The following is an 18,415-nucleotide window of genomic DNA, read 5'->3' as shown; positions in this document are numbered from 1 at the left end:
AATTGAGTATCTAGTATTATTTTAATATATAAAAATAACAATTCAACCAATTATAACCAAACCTACTTTTTCAAGATATATTTACAGCCCATTTAAAGAAGTAGTCACTTCTTTTGGTAGCCCCGTGATTGTCTTTCCATTTTATTTATTTATTTGATTTATTACGTACAATGTGTTATGCTTAATATTATGCCCTGCTGTGCTGTACTGACATTTTTTTTACAAAAACGTCAATGGGACAGGGGTTCTACTCTGTCGTGACGATTATTTAACAATTATTAGAAAAATTAAGCATGGTAATATTTTTCATTTTGGTAAAAAAAGGACAATGGAAAATAGGTGATACTCCACGGTACTGGTCCCATCTCAAGTTAGGTTATGGCAGAAAGGCGGAGACTCAATATACCCTTTATTGTACAGAAAAGCATTATAATTTCTACATGTACGACATTGAAATAAATAGTTCTTAAAAATTTGTAAAACTCCAAAAGACCAATAAAATCTGTCATCTCACATCTCCCATATTTAAACAGTTTAGTTTGTCAACTTTAGTGTAACATGGTGTAACACAGTACCAAAAATATTACATATTATGATGTTCGTAGTCTCAGACCAACTTCATCCTCTTTGTTGACAGTTCTTCAAACAGTTTGAAAAAGGGCGTCTATTCGTTCTGGTTTTCATTTAGGTTATTAGTTTGTTATTGTTTTGTTTTTAATTTTTTTAGCAATTATTCGTCAATAATTTGAACTATTTTTCTTCCAGATTTTGTTTTTATGAGATTTTATTTATTCTAAGAAAATATTTTATTATTTTTAGTTTTTTGTATTAATTTGCCTTCAATACCTTCAAACAAATTAGCCTAGGGCCTAGGTACATAAGCTGCTTGTTTGTTCTACTATAGAAATAAATAATGTACAGTTAATCTAACCTTAGATTGTTATACTTAGGATGTAACACTAGACTTAAAACTGTGAAATTAGGACTATATAATTTATATTGCCGAACTTCTATTTACCTAAATACATTACCTATTATTTTTGTCAGAATCTAGGATGAGGCCTAAGATGTTGTAGTGTAGAGGGTACTTTTTGTAAAAATACAGTTCTCTTAATATTAATTTTATATTTAGGCCTAAGTAATTGTTTCATAAATTTTATATTCTGAAACCGAATTATTGGAGTACTGTAGTACTAGTGGGCTGGGTTTCAGTAGAAACGCCAAAGTTATACTTTGACTTTATTTGAGAAAGAGGAAATTTATGACAAGTAGTGATGTCATTTTGATGCGCTACTGCAACGGTAAATGACTATTCAATCTTGTTCACTAAAATTGGTTGAAAATTTACAATTAGAAATAAAGACATATAGTAAATATGTTTAGGCAGAGTTTCAAAAGTGGTACCTTCGTATTATTACTGAAAAGCAATATATTGGATACAAGTAAATTGCTTCAGCTGCATTACAGGCTGAAAAAGCAATCATTTGTAAATATTGATAAAAACAAAACATTTGACTGTATATTGATAAAAAAAACCATTATGAATATTAAATATTATAATTTGATAAATTTAAATAAAAAAAGACTAAATAAAATTATAACAAAATTATATGTACAATTTGACAAGAGATGTGAATCAAAACTATAACAAATTCAACTAAAAAAAAAAAAAAAAACAAATAATTTCTCTAATCAATGTGTACAGGGTTTAATTTCTTGGATATATATTTCTAACAGTCTTTAAAAAGGATATGAATGGATCTTATACAGAAAATGAAAACTTCCCTTTTATACAAGAATTCTGCAAGGTGTCCTCTGATTTTATCTGATTATCGCGTTTAATGATTTATAAAATTGTTGGATTGTTTGTTTATTCAATTGGATGGTGTTAATAAGTTGATGAAGTTTTTGAAACTGTTTATTTAATGTAAATGTGAATTGTGCACCTAATGAGACAATTGCAATACCCCTTGACCTAAATTACACTATATTTTGTAATCTAGATGTCTCTGAAGTTGAAAAAATGTAAAGAGTTCATTTTGAGTTTCTTCATTGCAAAGACTTTTATGGATCTCTTCAGATTAACATGACTCCAGATTCAAGGAGTCAAGTCTGTGATAGCATTAGATTTCAGATGCACTAAGAGGAAGGTGAACTGGAGCTAAACTCAACATTCATATTGAATCAACATAAAATTAGAAATGCAGTGTTCCAAAATGTCTATAATAAAACCTGTCCTATAATGCTTATGCACAAACAACCTACACCAACAATCACAATCATTAATAATTGTATTATTTTAATCAGGAGGGTGACCACTGGCGTACCCTCATTTGGTCACAATGCCACGAGGGTATGCCTGCTCACTCAAGCAGTGAATCTGTTCATTAATACAGCAATAAGTGTTTCATTGTATTTTCAAGGTAGCACTGCTTCATTTTTAAAATTTAGAAACTCTCTCCCTAGAGGGGGGGGGGGGTTATAAAAACCAATGTTTACTGGAACAATTGAAACTATTGTAGATTCCTAGTTTTTTTAATGCAGAATGTATTATATTTATGTGTAACCTCTAGAATTAAAACTAAATTAGTGAAAATTTAATTTGAATATTATTTGTTTATCATGTTTTTTAGTTAAACTAAAAAGTGTTTGTTTTGTTATTTTACTAGCATACTAGATATCGCTACACATTCATTCTTCAATTAAAAAAACAATGTTTCTCAATGTTATATAGAAGTATAGTAATGTTCAAGTTGTTCAAAAAACGTGAAAAAATTAAACTTGAAAAACAAGAAATACAGTGATTTAAAGGTGTTAAAATTACTAAAATAGAGTGCAGACATTTGGTTATTATTTAATAGAAGTATTTCACTGGTTTTAGTGTGAAGTACCTCATGTTGAGATAGTAAATGGTTCTATTTACTGTACAATTCTGTACTGTAATTTGAGCAGTCTCACATGATGATTCAGACTTTCTGTCTACTTTTAACTCAAGAGTTCTGAACCTAAGTCTCATGTTGTGTTGGCTTTCTTGAATATTAAATTTTATCCTGAGAGATTCTAGAATGGAATGTCCCTGTTTATTCCTGTGAAATGATCCTATTTCCAGCTAACGTTAAAGTGTTTTTTCTTGTTACTACTCACTAAATCTAGTCTTCATTCAATTCCAGTACCAAACTGACAAAGACCCATAGATTCATTAAATCTGGTATGTGATCAAATCAAATGCTGGATAAAAAGTTATTTTTGGCTCAGTGCTATAAAATGGTATGTATAAATTTGAAGATCGTACATTGTAATATTAAATTTGTTTTATATGTTTTGAACTAGGTGAGACTAAACAGTGAAAAAGTATATAAAATAAATAAATATAATAATGTGCTTTTTTAATGATCCATTTGAAAATGTAACATTATGAATATTAAAATGTGCATTAAGAGAATTAATATTTTTTCAGGTAAAATACAACAAAGAACCTGATATACTACAACACTGATGTCAGTATGGAATTAGTAGTGGTAGCTGCAATCATAATTCTTGGGATCATATTTACTGGAGCGTTTCTAAGTTTAGTGCTAATCTGTCAGCATAAAAATATTCGAGCTAAAACTTCCAAATATGTCAAGAAACTCACAAAATCTGATGTCAGGTATTGAGTGCGAATTCATGCTGCTTCATACTGTAATATATATGTGCTTTAATATATGGCAATTATTTAAAATGTAAATTCACAAATAGATTTAATATAGGCTACATAGTTTATAAGACTGCAGTGATAATTATGGTGTGTTAATAGCAATAAATTTTAAATACAAACTAAAGAAAACTTTTTGTGTTTACATAAAGCAAAGCTAGGGGGTTCTATTCTTGGCTATAAAGGTATAATGTTTGTATTAACTTTTTATGTCTAGCAAACGTTTTACTAGTTTTGATTTAACATCACAAATTATGATTGTTCAAGTAGAATTCTCTGAGGTAGGGCTAAAATTATCAGATAAAATAAAATAACTAGTATTATACCAAAGGTTCTATGTGGAACAAGAAGTGATCTGACTTATTAAAACACATTAAAATCAAAAATATAGTTTACTAGTCTTCATTCTAGTTTTGATTTCCAGTATTGTTTTTAATGTGTAGTTGTTCTCTTCTAATTCATAATTTCATTATTTCTCTCTGTTTACCATTTGTTTCCATAAAAATGTTATTCAGAAATAAATCATTCTTCATAATATGAAGGCTCATTTAGGATATTGATGAATAAATTAAACTAAAAATAAAAGGACCAAATATGAATTAAACCTAAAATAGTAAACTACTATGGTTTACATCAATTCCTTTAAAATGCTTAAATTGACTTTTTAGAAAAACAATTAAAACACTTTTTCATGTGATTAGGATATTAGTCCAAAAAGGAAAACTTTTATCAGTCAGATTCAGCAATTTTAGTTATTGGCTGAGCGATAGGAAGTTTATCACTTGTGGGGCTGGAAAAATGTCTTTTATGTATGTATGTATGTCTGTCTGCATAGTATCTCATAGAACAAACTGACGTATAAAATATTACTCACTCACATTAAAACACATGTCACATGAAAGTTTTTAAAACAGAATTTTAAAATTGTCTTTCACGGATTTGTTTAATGTATTTTTATTATAAACAATAACAATTCAAAAAATTATTTCTGATCAAGCAGACAAGTTAGTTTTCTTACAGTAATACAGTTATTATTTTGCATCAGAGGATGTACACCTAGCTATAAAATTGCATAACAGCTTACTAAACTTGTTAACACATTACTGCAATATACACCTTGTGGAGGCAGTTGTCATGCACATTTAGTGTGCAATTGGTTTTCTATTGAGTAAATATTTTAAAATTTTGTAGTGACATATTTAAAGTACCTTCTCTGGAGACAGGAAAAAAATTTTGTAATTCCATGAAAAGTTGTAGATATTTGAAGTCATTATTATTTTATTTGTATTACAAAATAAACATAGTATAGATTATTTCTATATTTTTTTCGTTTTCATAATGTCTTATAATAAAAATTATATGCAAGTCATAACAATTTTAGTTATCAAAATGAGACACCACTATGGTTTTTTTGATAACTAATAATAAAATAAATTAATTAAAAAGACGGATTTGTATATGAAAGATAAGTGTCAGTTAATGAGGATCTGACAGTTTCTTCTTAAAATTGTCTGTGTCCTTGACAGAAAAGGTCTCAGAAACGGGAAACTTGGTACCTAGGTTCTTCTTGATCTAAGGAAAGATGCTATTGAATGTAGAGACAAACTGTCAAAGATATCAAAGTAATATGTTTGTTACTTATTTCAAACCTTTTAAAATAGGTTTTTTTATATGTTGGTTATATGTCCATGATTGCAAAAAACATTCAGAATAAAAAATTTAATAAACAGAGTATATTATAAAATGTATACCTACGACTTTTTCCAATAACTTATAAACAGATGAATTTACTTGTTGGACTTAAACAGACATTTTAACTTATCTTGTAATCACATTATGTTCTGTAAGGTCCTTTGAAACTTCAATACAAGTAGTTTTAATTAAATGTTTTCTGAACAGTATGTGATTTTAATGTTGTTACAAAACTGAATGTAACTTGCCAAAATAGTGTACCAATTTCAAATGTGACTCAACAGATGAGGTATATATATTTTCTTGAATTCTAACTTATTAACTAAACCTGGGACCTTGATTTCTAGTTAACAGTTTCTCACGTTATATTAGTGTTTTTAAAAAATTAACTGAGTCAAAATTATTGTGACAGCCAGTTTGAGGATTGCCTGATGGAAACTGATGTGGAGCTTGGGGAGGTCTGCTTGCACCCCCACATTGAGAGTATCTTGGCAGCTGAGTGGGTGGGGGACGCTACAGGACTGGTCTCTCATTGCTTGGCCATCCTCAAAATCTGTCACAGCCTAACGAATCATGTGGCGGCACTGGCCATGGATCCAGTTCAGCAGTCCAAGCTGCAGGATATCATCCAGGTACGATATGGAGATAGATTAGTAGGTGTTTAACCCGAGTGCCGTGGCATCAGCATATAAAATGCGGTTAAAACCTTCTAAATTGCCAGCATTGATTGGCATAACGATCCTTATTTAGGCAATATTTAATGTTTTACATAATTGAAATATTCAAGTAACCATACCTACATTTTATAATTCGATTAAGGCCTCTTTTTTCAAGGAAGAAAACAAAAATAAAGGCATTAATCAAATTATAGAAATGTATTGAATATGGTTATTCAGATATTTACTACACACTACATTAAAACTATGATATTGAGGTCTGTCAGCTGATTGAATCGTCAGATACATTACAAATTTGGCTATGAGCTTTGTTTACTTTGGTACGTAATTGTGTTTTAGTGTAAAATAATCATAAAACAGTGTACAATTTACATGTATTATTGTAATGTGTACATTTATATTATAATGTTGATATTTGGATGTTGCCATAGCAGCAAGTTGTTTGTTTTATTGTTTCCAGAAATATGTTACTAAGTGAATAAAAGTTTGTCGATCATTGTTGATATTAGTTTATTGCATAAGTAATGTTATTTTTTGTTTAATCTGCAGTATTTTATTTATAACAATGAGTAGAGAAAACTTTGCAAACAATGAAAACCGTCTCTTACAGGCTTTAGACTAGAGTAGGTATTAGCTCAACACTTCTCAGTAGTAGACGGATGGTGCTGGTGATCAAGTGGTAGTGTTTTTATAAATTGTTTTTCAAATTATTTATTTGGAGAAAAATAATATTATACAGGAATTTTGTTAATAATTTTATGAGCTTCCGTGGTATAGTTCCAAATATGTAGAAAAAATATAATATACTCACAATTTTGAATGAAACTCAAATGTTATATAAAAGTTTTAAAACAAGTTGTATTAACACACATTATAAATATATATTTAATTTTTACCCGAAAAAAAAATATGTATTCTTCATTTTATTGCAAAAATACCAAAATTATGAAAATCTGCCAAGTGATTATTGAACATTTTTTTCAGAAAAGCTTGCAAATATACAAAAATCAGGCCAGTAATTTAAGAGGGTAACATAGCAAAATAGCTACGCACTGAAAGGGTTAAAATATGTAGCCCAGTTATAACAATTACAGGTAGCACGAAGAATATCTATCCGAGCAGACGACATGGTACGTGCCATGTATCCACCACTGGACGCTAGGCTGCTGGAGGCACGCTCGGTAGCACTCGTCCTGTCGGTGTCTCACCTCACACTTGTTGCCCAGGCTGGTACAAAGTTTCATTGGATTGAACAGTCTATCGCAGAAATGGATACACATTTGTTGGTAGGTCCAATCTTTATCATTTAGATTGTTTATGTGACAGTTCAAGTATATACTATTTGCCAAATATTCGTAAAATCGTGTTTTAAGGTAGCTTTTATTAATTGAAGAAAGTTATGTACAATATTTCTTATAATCATAATTCTAGATCTGTACAAAATCTTGCAACTGATAATTTATTAGTGCTAAAGTATTATCTGGCTACAAATCCCTTTTATATTCCCAATACTGTGTAGAGAAATATTTTGTGTTTACCATAACAGCTTATCAATCTTTGAGTCATTCTCCTTACTAATTTAGAAAAGAAGAATAAATGAATAGTTGTTACACATAATTATTTTAGAAGCAAAATCTATTTTTGCTAACTACCTATCAACCTAATCTGGTCCAGCTCAACCTCCCTAGGGCCAAAGTCAGAATATAATACAGCCCAGAATCCTAGTACTGTGACGTCACAAGACCTGTCTGACTACTCCAACCATCCAATAGGAATATGCACGTGCTCTGTTACATAATTGTGAATATTATATAAGTTTTTTTTGTAATTACTAGAACATCCAGAGACACAAAACCTACCAAGCATAATTAATATATAAACAAGGTTAACTAAGGAACAGAAGAATTCACAGCTGATAACTACAAACAGGTGGTTTGCACTTAAAATCATTCAACTGTAATAAATACATGATGAGTCTATGGGCGGCGGATGGATAGTGTGATGTAGCGAATACGTGGGGGGTTGCAGCACTCTGGTCTGTATCATAGTCTGGACGTGCTAGGGATACTGTCAAATTCTTACCAACTAACTACCGTCAAATTCTTGACGACTTTTCCTCAACCTTTAATCATAAACCTTTTATTAAGTTTTCCATAATTTTAATACTTTACTCATGTTATCAGAAATTAATCTCAGCATACTCTTATTGATTCTTTACAAATTGAAATTCTTATGTTTTGTTTGATTCTAACTCAGTAATGATAGTCCAATCAATGTGTTCTGTAAAATAGCAAATAAAGGGAAAAATTATTGTAAAGCAAATTTTTCCACCATCGACTACTACCATCTAGACAAGTGTCTGGCTAAATGTCTCCACCCCCTACCAATAATATAGTATATAGATTATTTATTAAGTATGTAGTATTGTGTTTTTTCTTCTATACAACAACATTAAATCTTAAGCTCCCACCTTCATTAATTGATACCTTTTATTAATTATACAATTCAGAAATAAATTATAGAATGAATGCTTGCCATCTGCAGAATATACATAAAATGTGTTTAATCACGTTGTTTGTTTTTTCTCTGTATATGAGACAATCACAGCAAACTTATCTAAGAATTTAATGTATGTTATTTGCATATGTTTCTGAATGAATATTGTTAATTGTGATCTTGTTAAATAATCCACTAGTCTTATTTGAGTTTTTCTTTATATGTTTTTACGAAAGGGTTTCCGCACTTCAATAGATTTATTTATATAATGTAATGTATATAGTTTTATGAATTCTCTATAGAATTCTGAATAGATTAAATATAGTCTGTAATTTTTTTTAAAGATTACAATCTTATTCGTTTGTTATGCGAATTGTATGGTTGGTGTATTGTAACATACTGATTTTTTGTTACGTTAAAAAGTAACTAAAATAACAAATAAAAGAATGGTCAGAACATCTGAAACATTAAGAAAAAACTGATATTGAAGTTATAACCAATAGCAGTGCTCCATTTCGCTTTTTTAATACTATTTTTCTTCATGCAGGTTTTACGAGAAGCAGCACTTTCCCAGGAAGCAGCTTGCAGGATACAGAATGCCATGGCTTGACATGAATTTGGAAAGCATTTAATATACTATTTTTCTGTATAGTTTATTTTAAGCTAGAAGGTGCATTTATATTTGTTCCTATATTGATAGTTAAACGGGGTTATAGGTGCTTCCAGGGGTATTTTTCATATATTGTGTACATTTTAAGTCATTAAAAATATAATAATAATTTAATTTATCAAATTTAAGTGTACAGATTACAACATGTAATAAAATTCTATAGTTTGAGAATTCAATTCTGTTAATACATACTATAAACATACTAAAAAGTGTGAATATATTTTAGAAATCCCTCCCAGAATAATTATAATTTGTAACTTTTTACAGGTGCATATAAAATTTTAATGTTCAACTGTAGTGCTGTTATATTCTTACATCCTTCTTACATTCTTACATCATTTTGTATTGGGAATGAAAAATGTAACATAATCTGTAATTAAACACTTTTTATACAATAACTCATAATGTGAACTGTATAAAATGTATCATTCCCTTTTTTTATTTCAGTATTCTTAATTACATTTGATAGATTTTAAGTTTAGCAAATTTAATATAACAGTTTTTTATTCAAGAATGTGTTTGTTAAAAAATAATTCATTTCAGTGTTTGCATTATTATGGCATATGAATATATTATTTATTGTGTGAATATAGGCTATATTTCCTAGATGCACGTACAGAATAGAATAATTGTAAAATATTAACTTAAATTGGGAAAGTATAAAAACTTTAAAAAATAAACTATTCAAACTAAAATAGAGGATAAAATATTAATAGACATTCCTTTGCACCTGACAAATGCACTAAAAGACTACATTCCATTGCACCTTATTACACTAAAAGACTAAGCAATATATTCAAAGTTCAAATGCTAAACAAATTTTAATCAATTATAGTCCTACTATAAACCTTACACATCGTAAAAGATAAGTGAGAAATCAACAGATATCGTAGTTAAGGCTGTAGCAGTTGACAATGCCAGCTGCCTAACTTAAAAAAAGGCAATTTTTCGTTGTATGGTAGGATAGTGGAGAATAATCAAAATAAAATCCAATACTGGTGAAAGTTTTCAAAGCAGTGAAAGATTAAAATTAATAAATATCAGCTCTTGTGTAACAAGAAACATGATTGGACTACACAATCAGTCCATGGTTGGTTTCAACATCATCAAGGTTTCCTGTTAATAATATGTGTTAACTTATACTACAGTAAAAAAAGTTACTAAATTAAAATTCTTTTGTGGTAGGCCTGTAATAACAGACCATTTTTTTGTGGTAGGTTTATGTTCAAAATGCCTAGATAGTGAGAATGAATATACTTCTAAAATTAAGTAATTCAAGTTAGGTTTAAAAATGTTTTTACCAACTCTACGGAGATTAGGCTACATTATTTTTTTATTCAAACATCGTTATGCAATTAATAACTGATAAAGACAAGAATTTCTGCTAAGAATACGATGTTATTGATTGTAGATGTTTCTCCCATCACTGTAATTGGTTTAAAACCATCTCCAGACCATAATACAGTGCTAATGCCTGCCATATCACTTCATATGTATTGGTTATATCATTTATAAGAACATATTTTTGTAAAGTCAATGATATTTAGATACTTGGTTTTGATAAAAAATTGTTCATGCTTCATGTGAATTGCATATTGAGATTTTTCTTCGAATTGCCTATAAAGGATCAGTGGAAACAAAGCCTAATTTGTCATACAAGTCAGAGATGATTTTTTAAATTATGTTAAGCATTTTACAAGCAAGCAATAATATAAAACATGCTAAGTGTAAAGTATGATACATCACAATTTTGTGATTGAAACTATTAAACATTTGTGTTCCATTTTATAATGTAATGTCATCAGTGCTTAATATTTATACATGAATTTTTGTATGTTTCTAATACTACAACTTATTATGTAAGTAAACATTTCATTAAGTGATATTTTTGTAAATAAAATGTATTGTTTTGTATGATGTTTACAAATTCTCTACAAATGTTAAATGTTGATTATTGTTATACAAAGTTTGTGTTAAATAATTGTATTATTTATGTTAAATAAATGTTGAACTAGAATAAAAATATATATTTACTATTTTAATCCTATATCTGCATAAAAATTATGTATTATTTTAAGCAAAACCTTTATTAGATTACAAATATGAAATTGTACAGTAACTAATTAATACCATTCAAGGATCTGTTACACTTTTAGTGTTTGATGTTAATAACAATGTTATTGTTAACATCATTTTAATAGCTTTTTAGTTAATAGTTTAGTTTAGTATGATATAAAATATCAATTTAAATGTGATAACTTGCTGCTCAAAGTTATAGTTATAGATGATAAAAAAATCACTCCTTTTGATTGCTTTTTAATATAGAATTGAAACGTGAAAGTTGGTGAGTACTTCTAACTCAACTGGTCAGCTATTTTTACTCTTCTTATAAATTGTTGTTCCCTTGAATGTTATCCAAAGGGTTCATTCAAGTCTAGTTTAAAACATTAACCCCATTTTAATAATATTATCTTTTTGTTATTTACCTTTAAAGGGAAACTAAAATCAGGAAATTTTGGTGCTAAGGTGAGGTAAGTATTTTTATTTATTTTCAAGATCAACATTCAAATTACTTGAGAAATTAATAAATCCTTTTTTGATTCCAATGTAAGTAAACTACGAATAGCAAATTCTTAGCATTGCTAGAGTGTTCAAGATAAAAAATAATATCAGAACTAATTCTCATTAACACCTAATTTTTAACCTTTAGCAAATACATAAAAATCGTGTTTTGATGTTTGTTTGCAGAGTTCATAGTTTTTTATGAAGTTTGTTCTGTATTTATATGTGAAATACAGTACTTACAACACTGAAATGAAATAATCTAAGAGAGCGAGCGGAGATGCAAGACGTGTAACCACTAAAGTTTTAGCTGCAAGTCTCAGGGAAATCTGCACATTTTTTTAAAGCTGAGATCTAGTAAGCCCTTTTGACTCTTAATGGAAGGTGCAATATTAAATCTATTCTTTTAGTAGGTTTTGGCTACTCTTACATTATGCCGTCCTTTTAAAGTTCCCTAATCGTTACATTATTTATTATTTCCACTTATAAAACAAAACCAATGGTACAAGAACTGTATTGTGTGATTACCATATCAAGCTTTATCTCTCTCCATTGAGAGCTCTTGTGCCCAACTCTACCCAGGAATGAAGTGACCATCTCTCTTCACTTCTTTGAACAAGTATTGAGAAAATTGCTGGAAAATGACACTTTAATAAAATTAGCTACTTGTCATTATTTTCTCTATATATGCATCCTGCATTCATCTTTTTACCATCCTACTCCTACCCTCCATCTAATAATTTGTACCGTTCATTGTTTAATATTTGTTGTGATCAGTCTGCATTGTTTTACTTTGTCTTTTACAATTAATTATTAAAATATTTGCTAAGAACAGATTTGGTATCACCCAATCTAAATGTTTTGTGCCTATTTTACAATACTAGCAAAAAACAAGGATTACTTTTTTATCAGCTGACATTTGGAGATTATTCTTATTCTTTAGATATTTAGGTGAAATTTACTAAAACAATGTAAGTTTGTTTGAAAATAAATTTACTGTCAAACTGAAGAGTGCAAATTGCCCAACAAGCAATTTATCTACATAAAAACTACTAACCTCTAGCATTAAAAAAAATGTTTTCTCTATCTGTGTAAACATAGTAGTATACAAATTTACTTAACACCTAATCTGTCCTTAACACCCAACAATAATCAAATTATTTTCAAATATCAGTCATCAAGAAAGTAATGCAACTTTATTCCTGTAAAACAGAACTTTGAGCAATGAGATAACAATTTACAAGTACATACAGAAAGTACAGTTATGTGATCCTTTGTCATAGCTATGACAGCAATCAGTAGTATAGAGAAAACTAATTTTGCACAGAAACATTACACCCTTACCATTGTTGTCAAGCAAAATTGCCCTACAATCTAGCAGATGTTCAATTAATTAAACTTTGAAGTATAACTTTTTGAAGATATAGTATGCTCAACAATTCTTCCAAGATTTCTTGTTATATGAATAGAGAAAAGTGCCTTACTATTGGGAAACTTGTTAAAGATGTATTAATTGTAGCTATATGATTAAAACATACTGTTTATTATGATACAATATATTTTTCTCGAAGTTATATATTTTTGTTGTATTATAATTAAAATAAAATATATTTAAAATCCACTCCTCTTTTTAATTATTTTCCAAATATAGGAGCAAATATCTGAAAGGTATGTAATGTGTTCAAGGAGTATATGATATTAGACAACTGATGAATATTTAATGTCCATAAATCAAGATGGTTCTCAGTTTTCAATTCTACTCCAGAAAAACAATTATTTGTCTTACAGATTACTTTTTCTTATCAAATTAATTTATTGTTAAGTGATGTTTAAACTTGTTATACACTCATTTTATGCGTACAAAGTCTACTGAATTTTGTTTATTTTATTTTTATATTAATATTTATTTTATATTAAACTATTCAAGACTCCAGATCAAAGCATCTTGTTTACATTTCAGATCCAATAAGCTGTTACATATTATCACTTTGCAATAACGGACTTCTGCACAATCTAAAACCTATGGCCAGCAAAAACTATGAAAGATAAGACATGAAATTTGTTACGTACATTTATCTTGTGTCCTAGAGGCGCACGAAGGAAGGATTTTGCGATGTGATATACCAAATAACAGTGATTACCAAATTCATTACCCTACACTTCGCAATTTTGTTCATTAAAAAATATCCAGAACCAACTAATTGGTTACAGCTCGCCACAGCTGCCATCTATAATAAAAGTTAGCTAATACTATTTGTCATTACTACATGCATTGCACAACACAGTTCATTCATGTAAATAAAAAAGTGTAATATTGAGTTTCCGTGACCTTATCAGCTGTCAAAAATAAGTTCCTATCTATTTAATTTATAAAAGCATATTTGGGTGGTATTTCGGAATAATAATATGCGTATATTTCATTCCTATATCTAAGTAATGCTGCTAGCTGAGTCTGCAGTTATCTAGTTATGTAGTAATTTTGTCTTTAATATTTACATTATTGTACTGACCAAGCACTGCACACTTAATATTTCCTAAAATGTACAAAATTAAAAGTATATTTTTAACTCAAACTTTTAATTTTCTTATATGGGTATTTCCTTCCTCTGTGCTTAACTGTGGTTGAAATAAGAAGTGTAGTTACTACCAAGTTTACTCTACGTCTTCACACTATATACATAAATAGATTGATAATAGTAGTTTAATTGATTAAACATATGGTTTTATTGTCAATTAATCAATCAATATGTTTTTTTTCCATAAAATAAAGATCATTGACAAAGTCTCATTCCAGCTTTCATTCTAAATATAGCCAAGTCAGTTATAAATCTTATATTATCTATATCTTATGTTACGCAAACATAAACTACAATACTCAAATACAGCCAGTGGCATCGGGGAGTTAAAAATAAAATGGTTTTTAATCAGAAGAAATCGTCCAGTGCATAAAATGTGTTGTCTAACAGCCAATTCAAAAATATTTTTTTCATTGTACTTTAGAACTAAGGGTAGCAAATGGTTGTATACCCTCAGTGCAATAACAGAATGGCATTCAAGAGTTTTGCTCAATCTATTAAAATTAATAGATGCAGCATTTTTATTCCTGGTATTGTGGGAGGTTTTATACTGCTAGACTTAATAAGGAAATAAGTCTAAATAAGGAAGTAGGTGTGAACTATGGTTGTTTTGGTACATTAAATTGTCCCAGTCATAAAAGGCCAATTTTGTGCCAAGATCATTTAGTGAATGCTTAGTAAGAACAGTTTTTCAGGCCAATAGTCATATCTAACTGACTTTCTTGATTTTTGAAATTGGTGATACTCCCGAGATTCACAAGAATATCATTGTGATCTGAGAAGGGAAAATGTATAATTTGGCAGGTAGGATAACCTAAACAAAATTCTGTTATTTGTAAAGACATTGTCCAGGCAATTAAAACGTCTTGTAGGGCTACGATTCAGGCAATAATTGCATTATCTTGAAAGATTTTGGAGAGCAAGAGCAGTTTCACTATCGATTGTTACATCAAATTTGTAGTTTAGATCGCCTCCCATCACTGTGGTGTAGTTGCTCCAATTCGTAAAGTAGTTCAATAAATCTTCTAAAGAGTTAAGGAGAATTTTGGGATAGTCCGATGTTGAGTGATATATCTAGACATCACTATGATGCTTAATTCAATTATGAAGTTAGCGGATACTTCAAAATAGAATTCAGAGCAGAAACGAACGATATCACAGGCTCTTGATTCTAATGAGTTGTGAACAAACACGAGTGAGCCCCCCGTAATATGATTATTTCTACTGTATGCACTGGGCCAATGATATCCAGATGGATGGAAAGCAACCAATGCTTCCTCACCCCTAAGCCAATGCTTTGTGATGCAAACCAATTGAGGGTTATCTATATTGTGTAAAAAACTTTCCAAAAATTGTTTTTTTTATTATTTTTTATATTAATCAGGTATTGAATACTAAGAAAGAATACTTAAATTATTCTCATGCTGATATGTATAATTTGGACTGATCATTTGAGATCCTATATAATTTTTGTTGTATTTTCCATTAGTTTTAAAAAATCTCGATTCCCCAATGCTGTGATAAAGAAACTCTTGGCTGTCAGTGTCCATGTTACCTATGTTAGTGACACTTTAAATGTCAGTACAATGATATAAATTTAACTCCTTGTTGATCAAATAACTGTTCATGGATCCGTTTTCTATTGAGGAGGAGTCTAATTTAGCACTATTTACTTTATTGAAATAAGAAAGAGCACTTAGATCACTGGCACAGTTACTCTGCTTTAGCATCTCACTAAACGTGAGGACGCCCGGCACAACTTTAGTCCCATCACACATGCTTGGTAACTTGGAAACAGTCGGCAGTGACTGGTAGCATCTCGGTTGTAGATGGATTGGCCTCTGCTTCCTCCATGTCCGCCTGCGCTGCCATCAAGTTGCTGTTGACCATATGAACACTACCATCAAAATAGGATGAAGAACTTGTCCCAGATTACGTGCTTCAACAGTGTACATCAACGAAATCTTCATGAGTAATTCCATTTTTAAGCATTTGATTAGGTCTTCGGGCATATGTTATAATAGTTATTCTAGCATTAGTACTGTGCTGAAATTCATGATGTTGTTAATAAAATGGCCGAATTTGACCCTGTTGTGCACATAGCCAATTGGAGAACACATAACGTGCTGTAGTTTTCTTTTTTTGAAGGTCTCCGGCAAATGCTTGAAAGTAGTGTCATAATTACTTTTGGTTGGTTTACCAGAATAGCTGTCTTTTGTAATTAAACTAAACACATATGTACTGTTTTGTATTTTCTAGCAAGGCTAAGTGGTTGGTGAGGCGGTGTGAGATGTTGAGCCTCCAAAAATTATTTCTAAACAACAGGCATTTGATGAGGACTGTTGAAGTCACCTGAGATGCTGTGAACAAAACCTACTTTTTTGTCATGTTTGTGTAGTTTGATAACATTTTCCATGTGTGCCTCAATTATATTGATATTGTCAGCCTATGACAATATTCCTGTATTTGAGGAAATATCACTGCTCCCTTGTTGTAATGGCCCAAATGTCTTCTTCACAAAGTCTACAATCATGTGTGCCAGTCTCTTTTTTCCTCTGTAGTTTAAGTGCATCCCATGGTTTATAAAATACTTTCTTTCAAATAATTCTAGGTCAATGTTGTTTATTCTAGAGGCTCTAATGTAATTGTTAACTAGAGCAATGTCATAATGTATTGCATCATCAGGACAGATGTCATAGCGGGGCAGAATCGTTGTGATACAGACTGGCCTTGAACAACTTAAAACTTTCAACTCACCTTCCATTTTTTGGTAAATGAATTAAGATTTTTTTAGACAATCATTAGTTCCAGCAATTAAAATGAAAGGACTGTTATGCGATTTTGTAGCTTGACTGTAAACATATTTTGTATCAGCACCAGCTCTGACTAATCCATCGACAAAGACACTTCTCTTACTACATGAGCACAAGTTCTGGGAGCCGCCTCCCTTGGCGCAATAAGTTCAATCTTAACTTATTCACACCAATGAGGTTTGAGAAAAGCCCTGTTTGTCCCTCTTGTACTCCTAGCTTCTGATTGATTTGTCTTAGGTTTTTTAAATTATCCTTATATTTGTTTCCATTTTTGTTTTGTTGAAGAACATTAAATCTGTTAGACACAGATATACAAGTTTTTTTTCACTTTCATATTTTATTAGATTAGAATATTTAGAATTGTTTACCACCTACATTTCTTCTCTAGGTGTGTTTTTATTAATGTCTTGATAAGATGAAGACTTATTACTGGTTTCGACCTCTATAGGCTGAGGTTGGACGGATGTGGGTACAGAGGGTTTAAACATCATATCACAGATTATCTGTGACGTTAACAGTAGATGTTGATGGTTGTGCCACATATATGCTAGCTGGGCTCACTTAGTCAAGATTATAAATCTTTTCATTTCTTTAGCTTTACAAACATTTAACACCTAAACATAAAAAACACAGAAATAATATTGAGTTATGGTTGATTCAATGTGAATCTTGAGTTTATCTCCAGTTCACCTTTCTCTTAATACAGCATTTGGAATCTGACGCTGTCATAGACTGGACTCCTGGAATCTGGAGTAATGTACACCCTAGATTACACTATATTTTGTGGTCTAGGTGTCTCTGTTGTCAAAATGGTGTAAAGAGTTCACTTTTTTGTTGCCGACTTTGTTTGGATCTCTTCAGACGAACATGACTCCAGATATCAAGTCTGAGACAGTGTCAGATTCCAGACACTAAACTAAGAGGAAAGGTGAACTGGAGCTAAACTCACACAGAAATAATAGTTTTATACAACCAGTTGAATGATGCTGACAATATTTATGAACATAAAAAGGTTGGTTTTGTATGTCAAGCAAAAAATACGACCTGTGAAAATGTTATGGTATGATATCTTTAACGCTTTCAATACCATTCAATTTCAACTAGTGCAACTAATAACCAATTTATTTTTAGAGGAATTTCCCTTATGGACTTTAAGACAGACTAGGTTATTGCTTATTCAGTTTGAACTGGCCCATGGCTTTAGGATTATCAATGTATGTAGACGATGTCCCCTG

At 30.2% G+C, this 18,415-nt stretch overlaps 1 protein-coding gene across 4 annotated transcripts; it reads left to right on the top strand.

Moving 5' to 3' along the window:
• Positions 1-646: 646 nt before the first annotated feature.
• Positions 647-13,412, top strand: LOC124360264 (transmembrane protein 98-like). Of its 4 annotated transcripts, XM_046813712.1 has the most exons (6): positions 647-873; positions 3,171-3,267; positions 3,458-3,649; positions 5,799-6,018; positions 7,158-7,349; positions 9,107-13,412. In XM_046813712.1, exons 3-6 carry the CDS (start codon positions 3,504-3,506, stop codon positions 9,167-9,169), a joined length of 621 nt encoding a protein of 206 aa, XP_046669668.1. In that variant the 5' UTR covers positions 647-873; positions 3,171-3,267; positions 3,458-3,503; the 3' UTR covers positions 9,170-13,412. The 4 variants fall into 4 exon arrangements, with proteins under 4 accessions (XP_046669668.1, XP_046669667.1, XP_046669666.1 ...); XM_046813711.1 differs by lacking the exon at positions 3,171-3,267 and having other exon boundaries at positions 647-866; XM_046813710.1 differs by lacking the exon at positions 3,171-3,267.
• The last annotated feature ends 5,003 nt before the right edge of the window (positions 13,413-18,415 follow it).

Source organism: Homalodisca vitripennis, chromosome 4 (assembly GCF_021130785.1).
Source record: "Homalodisca vitripennis isolate AUS2020 chromosome 4, UT_GWSS_2.1, whole genome shotgun sequence".
NCBI classification, from domain to species: domain Eukaryota; kingdom Metazoa; phylum Arthropoda; class Insecta; order Hemiptera; family Cicadellidae; genus Homalodisca; species Homalodisca vitripennis.
This window is presented reverse-complemented; position numbering and strand designations above follow the sequence as displayed.

Coding starts and splice junctions, on each gene's coding strand:
- LOC124360264 (XM_046813711.1), top strand. CDS start 3,504: ATGGAATTAGTAGTGGTAGCTGCAATCATAATTCTTGGGATCATATTT. Junction 6,019..7,157: donor AGCTGCAGGATATCATCCAG/GTACGATATGGA, acceptor TAACAATTACAG/GTAGCACGAAGAATATCTAT. Junction 7,350..9,106: donor AAATGGATACACATTTGTTG/GTAGGTCCAATC, acceptor TTCTTCATGCAG/GTTTTACGAGAAGCAGCACT.